This window comes from Chenopodium album, chromosome 19 (assembly GCF_948465745.1).
Source record: "Chenopodium album chromosome 19, dcCheAlbu1.1, whole genome shotgun sequence".
NCBI lineage: Eukaryota > Viridiplantae > Streptophyta > Magnoliopsida > Caryophyllales > Amaranthaceae > Chenopodium > Chenopodium album.
In genome coordinates, this window is record NC_137852.1 from 42603 (window position 1) to 53040 (window position 10438).

General features: G+C 29.6%; 1 protein-coding gene across 2 annotated transcripts; it reads right to left on the reverse strand.

Moving 5' to 3' along the window:
• Nucleotides 1-4492: 4492 nt before the first annotated feature.
• LOC145594652 (putative WRKY transcription factor 40) lies at nt 4493-7677 on the reverse strand. 2 transcript variants are annotated; one of them, XM_081650984.1, is made up of 4 exons: nt 7504-7677; nt 7052-7312; nt 6560-6676; nt 4493-5075 (listed from the first exon to the last, which is right to left on the reverse strand). In XM_081650984.1, exons 1-4 carry the CDS (start codon nt 7606-7608, stop codon nt 4692-4694), a joined length of 867 nt encoding a protein of 288 aa, XP_081507110.1. In that variant the 5' UTR covers nt 7609-7677; the 3' UTR covers nt 4493-4691. The 2 variants fall into 2 exon arrangements, with proteins under 2 accessions (XP_081507110.1, XP_081507109.1); XM_081650983.1 differs by having other exon boundaries at nt 4494-5075; nt 6977-7312.
• Between the last annotated feature and the right edge of the window lie 2761 nt (nt 7678-10438).

Below are 10438 nucleotides of genomic sequence, written 5' to 3' on the forward strand. Positions count from 1 at the left end.
AATAAGAAATCCAAGAATTAGTAACCTTGGCCAAATGAATAACCCCCACAAGTAACCCATGACCGAACGAATAACCTCCTATAAGTAACCCCTAACAATATAAGTAACTCCCTACAAAAAAAGCCCTAACCTAATGAGTAACCCTTTACAAGTAACCCCTGCCCCACAGTGGCAACCACATGTAAAAAATTGTGTTCTATTAAAGTTACTTCATCCCAAATAAATAAATAAGGGAGTATATCCCATCCTATTTGCTCATACCAAAGATGATATTATATATATTGATTCATATCCCATTATTCTATTATTATGTCAAGACAAAAGTTGATATTTTTTTGAAAAATTTCTCCCATCACCTCATTTCTTTTATTGTACGTATCTTTTGTGTAGGTTGTCTGTTATTTTAATCAGTTAGTGGTTGGGCCAATTGGTTTGCCATCAACTTTATAAAATATTGTCCTATTTGGGCCAAAAAAGTCAAAAGTCAACTATATGTTGAAGTCTTTGTTTAGGCATACAAAACAAACCCAAAATGTGAACACTAATACATTGGATATTTTTGGTTCGGTTAATTTACTTGTTTATCTCATCTAATTCTTATCTGAGTATGTGGCGAACATGTGTTCAGATAATTATTCGGATAATTGAGATATCTGTAATACATTGTACTTGTTTTACTGATTACTGTCCAGGTAGACATTATATATATATACACATACTATATAAATAAATATAAATTTTGTTGATTTCATTTCAATTTAAATTTCTATAATATATTGATATAAAATATGCATTAACAACTTAATAAGTGTGAAATATTGAACATTGCAACAAAAATAAATAATAATAATAAAAAAAAATAAAAAAATAAAATAAAAAACGGGAAAAGAATGCTACTCATCAAGTCAGTCATCATCCTTCTTTTTATTATGTGGGACAACTCATATGCGTGTTTTCCTTTCAACTCCTTAATATTCAATTAATCACATTGCTTTCCTGTTCATAAGTCTTCTTGATGGCCGGAGATAATATAATACTTGTACAATATAACTAAGTGTATTAAGCTACTAGCTAGTAGCTACCTTATATTCCTTCCTCAAATTAATTAGCTATATTTATCAATGAATAACCGATGAACAATCTCAGCTCCTACAAAAAAAATATTATCATGTTCACTTTTAGTAAAATCATGTATGTGAATGTTTTTTTTTTTTTGATTTTTTTTTTTTGATTTTTTTTGACAAGTATGTGAATGCTTAATTATTAATTAAGCATTCACATACTTAATGCTTAATTATTAATTAAGCATTCACATATTTAATAATTAAGCATTAAGGGCTTGTTCACATTTACTGAACTGATTGGAGCTGAACTGAACTGAACTGATTGGAGCTGAACTGAACTGAACTGAACTGAATTCAGCTGAATGAATATTTTATGTGAGAGGGAAATTAAGAGCTAAACTGAACTGATTGGAGCTGAACTGAACTGAACTGGTTGGAGCTGAACTGAACTGAAATTAAGTAAATGTGAACAGGCCCTAAGTATGTGAATGCTTAATTATTAAAGGTTGAGACAATAATGTACGAGTAATGAGTAATAAGTTAATAATTAGAGGTTGGGACGAATGATTCTTAATTTAAATGTTGTAGCACTATTGACTAAGTAATATTCATGATTTGCCATACCAGCTTAATTAGTAATACTATATATTACTTGTGAAATCCAAAAAGTTATTAATATTAAAATCAAACAACTAAGATTTCCTTTGAATCTCTCTCATAGAAACTTGTTGCTAACCAACAAATTCGTTACTCTTGACTTCAAATAATGTATGAAGAATCCATGGAACTAATTTTGAATCCAAAACATGAAATAATATTAAATATAATTATTATGATGTCACGAATGATGAAATGCACTACCTATTTATTGTGGGGAGGAATGGGATGAGGACTTAAGACTCGATTTGAAGACAATAGACCTTGAAATTTTTTATTAAAAAAACACCTTAATTTATAACGAAGTATTATTTGATATATTTTTCAGTCAAGGTATTCGGCTACTCCGTGTATAAGAACCATACACGAGTATAGAACATGTTAATTATATTAGTTCATCATTGAATTCAATTTATGAAGTATAAAAGTCTTTTCGACATTTTATATACCAGAGGAGCTTTTAATATAGTATCAATCGCTAATAGTGATAATGAGAATGAATTAGTGCATAAGATAAGTTTGTTTCCTTTAAAAATGTATATAAGCTTGTATGATACTCCGCAACTGATACAGCTATTCGCTGATGTTTTCAATAATGTTGGAAATGAAATTGTACATAAATTTGTATGCAATTAGTGTACTTAAATTTTAATGTACATGACGTGTTAACTCCATTAAGAACAACCTATACAATTAGCTAATAAATTGTACAAGTACTTTAATTTGTAAATTTCCTTTCATTGATTAATACTCGTAAGTCGTAACTTCATGTCAATTTTTTTAACTTATGTCATAGGTGTACGCGGATTAGTTGGGGTGTTCGTTACTCTAAATTGATCAATTTCAAGGGTTATCCACTCCTAGAAAAACAACTCGTGAAGTTTTTGAGAAAGCTTCAATCACCATCTTTAAATGAAATACATACCATATTCAAAGATGTCTCTGTTTTTAAAAGGATAGATAGATAAGAAATGCAAAGATCTTAGAAACCCTAGTACAAGTACAATACGAGCAGTGTCGATCAAATGAGCTCCGTGAATGTTACTCTCATTTATTTCTTCCCCACCACCACAATTACTTAATCATTTGACTATTGTGATCTTTGAGAACGAACTAACTAGCTTTAAATTGACAAGCAAGCAACTACATTTATTGAATTATATTCTTTAATATTTTTTGTTTCTATTCTTTTATATATTGATGGATTAATTGTCTAGGAAAATTTTCATAGTTATATCAATATATATTCTTACATAACACTAATACTCTCGGAGTTATCCCTTTTGTTCATCTATTTAAATATTATTTTTTGTGGGATAAAAATTGTCAAAGTGTTACAATAATCGTTTGAAAAATGACTACCATATTATTTTAACGATATACAATATGATTAATTTGTATTTTACACCTTATAACATAGTCATAGTTAGGGCCTGTTCATATTTACTGAACTGAGCTGAACTGAACTGAACTGAACTGATTGGAGCTGAACTGAACTGAACTGAACTGATTGGAACTGAACTGAACTGAACTGAATTAAGTTGAAATGAATATTTTATGTGAGAGGGAAATTAAGAGCTGAACTGAACTGAACTGAACTGAACTGATTGGAACTGAACTGAACTGAACTGAACTGATTGGAACTGAACTGAACTGAACTGATTGGAGCTGAACTGAACTGAACTGAACTGAAATTAAGTAAATATGAACAGGCCCTTAGTCTTGTTATATCTACAATGCAAATATATTTTTTGAAAATTTTAATCCAACATAAAATAAATATTTTTTGAGAAACTATAAAATAAGAATAAAATTACATAAATGAAACTAAAAATTATATAAATCATTAAATTATTGATAATACTGTTTTATACCTAAAATAAAGTAATATAATTAATTACTTGGAAAAAACATGTCATTTATGAACTATATAACCATGAAAACTTTATGGTAGTTATATTTCAAATGACTACTGTAAAATTTTCAATTGATGGGTTGAATTTTTTTCCCTGGAGGCGGATGCACGATACTTTGTGCATTCGCTTTCATCCGATTTTTTCTAAAAAAAAATAAGGCGGAATGAACATATAGCTGTTTAGTAAAAAAACATATTTATTTTATAAATAATATCACATATAGTTGTTTTGTAATGAACATTAGTTGCTTTGTAAAAAACATATAGCTATTTTATAAAAAATAAAAAGTTTAACTTTACGTTCTTATATACATGTAAAGAACATCCGTAATATTTATAAAGAACATGATAATGTAATGAACATAATTTTTATTCAACCACCATATTCTAAAGGCAAAATTCAAAGAACATTTCAAAATAAACAATTAACATTATGTCACAAATAAAAGTACATTATACTGACAATCAAAGAACATGAAAATAAACAACATTTTTTAACAGCATTTTATATGTTCTTTACAATTTATTAACATATTCTTTTCACTTTAACTAAATGTCTTTTATAATTTATACAATATTCTTTCCGCTTTTTTTTTTTTTTTTTTTTTAAGAAGGGGCATGGTACATCCGCCTCCGCGAACCACTGATTGACACTGAATATGTAAGAATCAAATAATGGTCCGACAAAATTATAGCAAGGGAAATAAGGATGAAAATACATGAGTAAATTTAAGTTTACAAGTTTGATTTACTAAAACTAGTAAAGCAAGAGTAGTAGGAGGAGGGAATTAGGGATTCGTGGAAAAATTAAAATATTTTTATTAGCTCAAAAATCAAAGAACCATGGAGAAAAATATAACTTTTGCACATTTTTTCCTTCTCGTCCTTCTCATTTTATTAACTTGGTCATGACATACGGTCGAAAAAGGAATAATCTTGAAACGCAATATAGTAATAATGAGATACCGTACACAGTACTACACATACCGTCTAAAAATTGTACACAAGTTCTATTATTCTAATTATAGTAACATACTACGCACCTAGCTTATAATTTATAGCCATCGTTCACAATAGTTTTTTTCTGATACTTTTCCAGAAATGGCAGCTGCTAATGCTTTAGTAAAAGAAGGATCTTTAGTCAATGAAGATGCCATTTGCTCTACCAGTAATCTCTGCAACGCCTTCGTGTCGACTTTCGAGTCGATGTCGTTCATCTTCTCCGTGTTGTTGGAATAATTATTATGGTTGATCAAATCAAGATTAAGAGTAGGGGTGTTACTAGGAGATCGTATTACGGGGTTATTATCATTTACTGATTGACTTGAGCATAACACAACATGTTGATCTAAATGATCCCTTGAATTTGGTTGAGGGTGATTGTGTTCACCTTCATATGTTGCTACTAAGATAGTTGGATCATCTGCACTTCTTTGCACCTGTTTTTACATACATGCAAACAAGTTTTAATCAAAAACATTATCATTAATTATAATATAATTCATAAAATAATTCATTTTGTATTGTTGTAACCAATTCTATTGTAATTGAAGTATAATACGTACACTATGTTTGAGTGTGTCTGTGTGTGGCATGTTGCTATAGTAGTGGACTAGTGGTCCTATTGAAGTGATAAATACTATCGTCTTTGAATTCCAACTAGAGGGTCAGAGACGTCGCTAGCTAGAAGGTATAGGACGCATGCGCGTTTATGTAGCACTAAGGAACAAGGATAGACTCTTGTTTACCCTCTTTAACTTCAATGCATATGAAGATAATAAGGTTAAGGGTTTGGCTTGAGTTGGACTTAGAAAAAACTTGACCAATCAAGTGTATTAGACCATGACATCATATCAAATTAAACCAAACCATTGATAAAAATCAGACCGAAACACCTAATGGTAGGTAAAAAGAAGAAATTCTAAGAATGTAGACATTGTTAACACAAATTTTCCAAAAAAAAAACAGCAATAAAAAAGGAATGGCCTAATCAAACTATCAAGGCCTATTATTTGCCTATGTCCTTAAGGAGATAGTTGTCAATTGTCATAGTCAACAAAATCTCAAAGGCGTTGTTGACTTTTAGAAGCTAGCTAGATAGTCAAGAATTTTTGCTTTGTAGCCTTGATTAGTATATAGAGTTAAAAAGCTCATAAGAGCCCTGTATGGCTGTATTACATGAATTTTTAGTTTTGAGTTTTTTGTACGTGATTCGGGTTATATCTCCAAGTATTTTATCAGAGCCTTCAATTGAGTCATATTCGATTCGATATACCGGTAATTTTATAGTAAGACTCTGATTCTAAATTCTATTGAAATTTTCAGGTTTTTTTTTTTTTTTTTTTTTTTTTTTTTTTTTTTGAGTTTTTCTAAATTATGCCCCCTAAGTTCTTCGGTTTCTAAACTGTACCCATGCTTTTCCAAAGTTATAAGATTTGTCCTCCACCTCACGATATTTTATCAACAATACCCTTCGATAGCCATATCCGATAACGAAAGTTAAGTTATTTTGTCAACAATGGTGTTGTGGCGTTATTAATTTGACATGTGTCCTGTTCTAATTTGTTTAACACTTTGAAAAAAATTTAAAAAATCATAAAATAAAATAATAAAAAAGATTATTGTTAACGTCAAAGGTTATTGTTAATAAAAATTAGTGAGGTTGAAGACATAGCTTAGACGTTTGAAAAAACATGGGCACAACTTAGACACCGAAGAATTTTGGGGGCATAACTTAGTAAAACCCTTTTTTTTCATTACGTGACAGGATATACTTTTACACATGGTAATAAAGAAGTGATTAGAAGTTATTTGTTATATTGAAGAGATTGTTGTACACTAGTTTAATCTTCATTTTCACTAGTGAAATTTACTCCATTATTGCCATAAAATCTAAAAATCTTTCAAAATGATGATAACATACCTTCTTTTTTACTGGACATTCAGGAGCATTAGCACATTTATAGTAAGCTCTAGGAGACGGATTATCTCTTGTTACTTTCTGCCCGTATTTCCTCCATTGATATCCATCTTTCACTATCTAATTAACAACAAAAATCAACAGAAAATTAGTACTAATTAAAATCTCATAATCATAATCATCAACAGCAGTAAAAACTACATATTCCCTCAGTTTACTTATTTGTTGGAACTTGTCATTTAATGAGAGTAGCAAAACCATTACCACGTAGAATTTTATTAGATTTATCTCAATGTCTAGTTTTATAATATTGTACGTGTACAATATGATATTGAAACAGAGGTGCATAGTGCCATAGTGTATGCCTTGTGATCAAGCCAAGAAATTATGAATTAATAGTGATGAAACTAATGGACATACCAAGCTCGTATCCGAAATATCGGTCCGAATCAACATTTTATTAGTGATCTTAGGCTTGCTGCTAAGAAGCCTTACTCTTTTCAATGAATCATCATCATAGCTAATACAACTCTGCTCAGTGTTCCCCTGTATTCCACAATCTATTGCTTCAAAAAACTTCCTCTTCTTTGGATTCTGATCTTGTTCATTTTTGCCTTTCGAACTCGGACTAATCAAACCTATCAGCTGATTTTGCAACACACTGTAATTCTCACACATGGATGCCAACAGTTTTGTGAGCTTTTTGTTCTCATTGTTCATCCTATTCAGCTCCTCTTCTAAATTCCCACTTTTTCTCTGTTTTTAAATTGATATATTACACATAACAACATTAGATGGTAGCACGAATAAAAACAAATATTAGGACTAGTTTGTTATCATTGTAACGACTATAATAAGTTTAAAAAAAATAAGTTTAAAACTGAATCGATCTAGCAGCCTCAAAGTAACAAAAACGGGATATTTAGAAACTAGTATAAATGACCAACCTCATCCTCGTGTATCTTGTCATCGATTTCCGGGGTGTTACAAAGATTAAGGTTAAGATTAAAACCAAGGGAAGTGTCAAGAACCCAATTAGATGATGACTCCATATAGGTGAAGTAATCCAGATTAAAGGATTTTTGAAAGAGGTTGATAAATTGAAATATATAGGTGAAGTAATCCAGATTAAAGTATTGGATAATAATAATGTGAATGCATTGAGCAGCCACTTTGTGAGTGTTTATATAGTAAAAGAGTTCTAGAGAAGAACATAAAAAATTTGACTAGTAAACTGTAAACCCCCAGGAAATAGTACATAAATTTCTTAAAGTATTAAAGAAAAAGAGAAATTGGGTAATTAATAGTACGTACTGCAACAAAATTCTAGACGTGGAGCAGCAACGAGTGTTTAAGACATAAAATATGCGTCCAATACGTGTTCAACATTTGTTTGAAAGTCAAGCATGAAAATACTAGGTCAATCTACGTTTTTCTTCCCACCTTTAAAAAAAAAAAAAAAAAAAAGTGTTAGACGTTTCAACATTAGTTACACTTTACACCCTAAACAAAATTACAACATTAAGAAGTAATATACTTTGACCACGTAATTATATTTAGTCTCTCTATAAACAAATACGAAGGATTTACCCGACAATCACTTCTTTGTATAAATATATACTCCGTATACAATACATTTGTTGTTATAATGTTATATCTTTTTAAGTAACTCCAATGGTTGTAGTTAGGGACTTGTTTGCAATTACAATAATTTTCTTGCTTGATCATTGGAGCTAGAAAACTTAATTAGCTAGGCTAACCATTAGCTTTGCCAAGCTAATTTGCTTGGGAATTAAAGTTGCCAAAATGAAAATGCTCATTGCACCAATTAAGCTCTTTCTATGTTATTTTCTATCCAACAACTACTACTAACAGCTAGCCATTGGAGCAAAAAGTAGCTAAAATGATAATTAGCTTAAAAGCTTATGTGACATGACAAGCTAATTGTCAAATTAGCTTGACATTGAAGTTGCTCTATCCTTCTCAAAAAAAAAAAAAAAAAAAAAAAAAAAAAAAAAAAAAAAAAAGAGTATTTTCTCTGTTATTTTAAAGGTCCTTATTTTAAATATGTACATAACTTTTATTTTCACACTTGTCATATCAATGTATAATTTCAATCATTAATATTATATATAAGCAAAATTTATAAATAAAAAGTTGACTTTTTTTATTTTTTATTTTTATAAAAAAAAAGGTCATTAAAAATACTTAACATGTTTTTTGTACGGCTTGCCAAATTATGTTTCGCTTATTAAAAAAACGGAGTAGCTCGACCCCTATAACACTAACAAAGCAACCTCTATTATACTGACAGATTTATCCCTTACTATGTTCATTGAGTAACTCTTAAATATCAAGTAACTTCTACAACATTAACAAAGTCAACCCTATATTACATATCGATTAAGTAACCCTTATAATCCTCACAAAGTTAATCCTATAATACTAACCAGGTAGACTAACCACTTATAAAAGTTAACGGAAAATAAATTGTACTCCGTATTAAAAATCAAATGGTTACAAATATTATAAAATAAATTAAAAAATATACAAGTATTTAATTATTGATAATTGTGCATAATGCAAATCCCCTTTCAAAAAAGCAACGTAGTATAAATAAAATTTCGACATTGTTTGTGGAAGTTTAAAACAGCCGCATATTATAAGTGTTCACACTACTTGATTCATTCATGATTTATGTATACTCAATCTTTTCTTGTTTTGATTTCATTTAATTTTCCAACAGAGTGAGAAAGAGTTGAAGTGAAAATTGAATATTCAATATAATGTCGACAGAAAGGCCAAAAAAATAGATGTCACATGCCACAACGTCATATTTTGTGAAAGTAGTTTCTCATAGGTTGTACTTCACGAACAATGTTTATTTATTTATTTTTTTTGAAATTTGTTCCATTTTTCGTGTTCCATTTGTGTTCCATTTAATATCATTGGTTGTAATAATTACAAGGTCCCATTTCTCAAATTTTAAAAGGCAGATAAATATTTTTAGAACCAATCATATTTAATGGAATACCAGTGGGACACAAATTATGGGACAGATGATTTTCTCCCTTCAAAAAGGGCTTTATTGTGGAAGTGTGTAACACATGTAGGCTTGTCACGAATTCTAGAGTCTTACGGAGCACTCCCTCTGTGATGTATGTGTAATGTTTAGGTAACTTCATATACGACTATACGAGTATCATTTTTAGCTACATACACTTGACCTATAATAACTTGGACATGATCGATGATCTTATGCAAGTGAAAAGATGAAAAGGAAAAAAAATTGGAGAAAAAATTTCATAATTGAAAATGTAAATTAGAAATTTTAAATATATTTTTTAAGCAAGTAAAATAAGACAGCAACATTAGGACGTTGAAGTATATAGTATAGGTAAGTTTGGAGACTTATTTATCATTTCGGCCCTTAAGTTTATGAGAGAAAAAAATAAATACGAAGTAAATAAATAGACCCACTCATTGAATTTTTTTGTCAAAAAACCAATATGGTTAGTGCACTAGTGTTATTCACCAAATACAATATTTTCATAGCCTCCTCAAACGTCATCCGAAGTAGATATCATATAGATATACTTTTTGCCACTTCAAACTCTTGTTTTTAAATATCAAGTGTAAATAAATAAATCAAAATCTCTCTCTTTTTGGTTTGCTGATAAGTATTCTAGATTTCTAGTGCACACGATCTTAATTCTTGAACTAATTTTAACTTCTTTATTATAAAATACAGATTAGAGTATAAAAGGCATATTTGACGTAGGGATATAACGAAATTTCGCGGTAATTTACAAGTTTTGCCAATAATTCACTTGATTGATAATGATTTTTTGTGTTAAATAGTTTTAAAGGAGAGTTTAATAT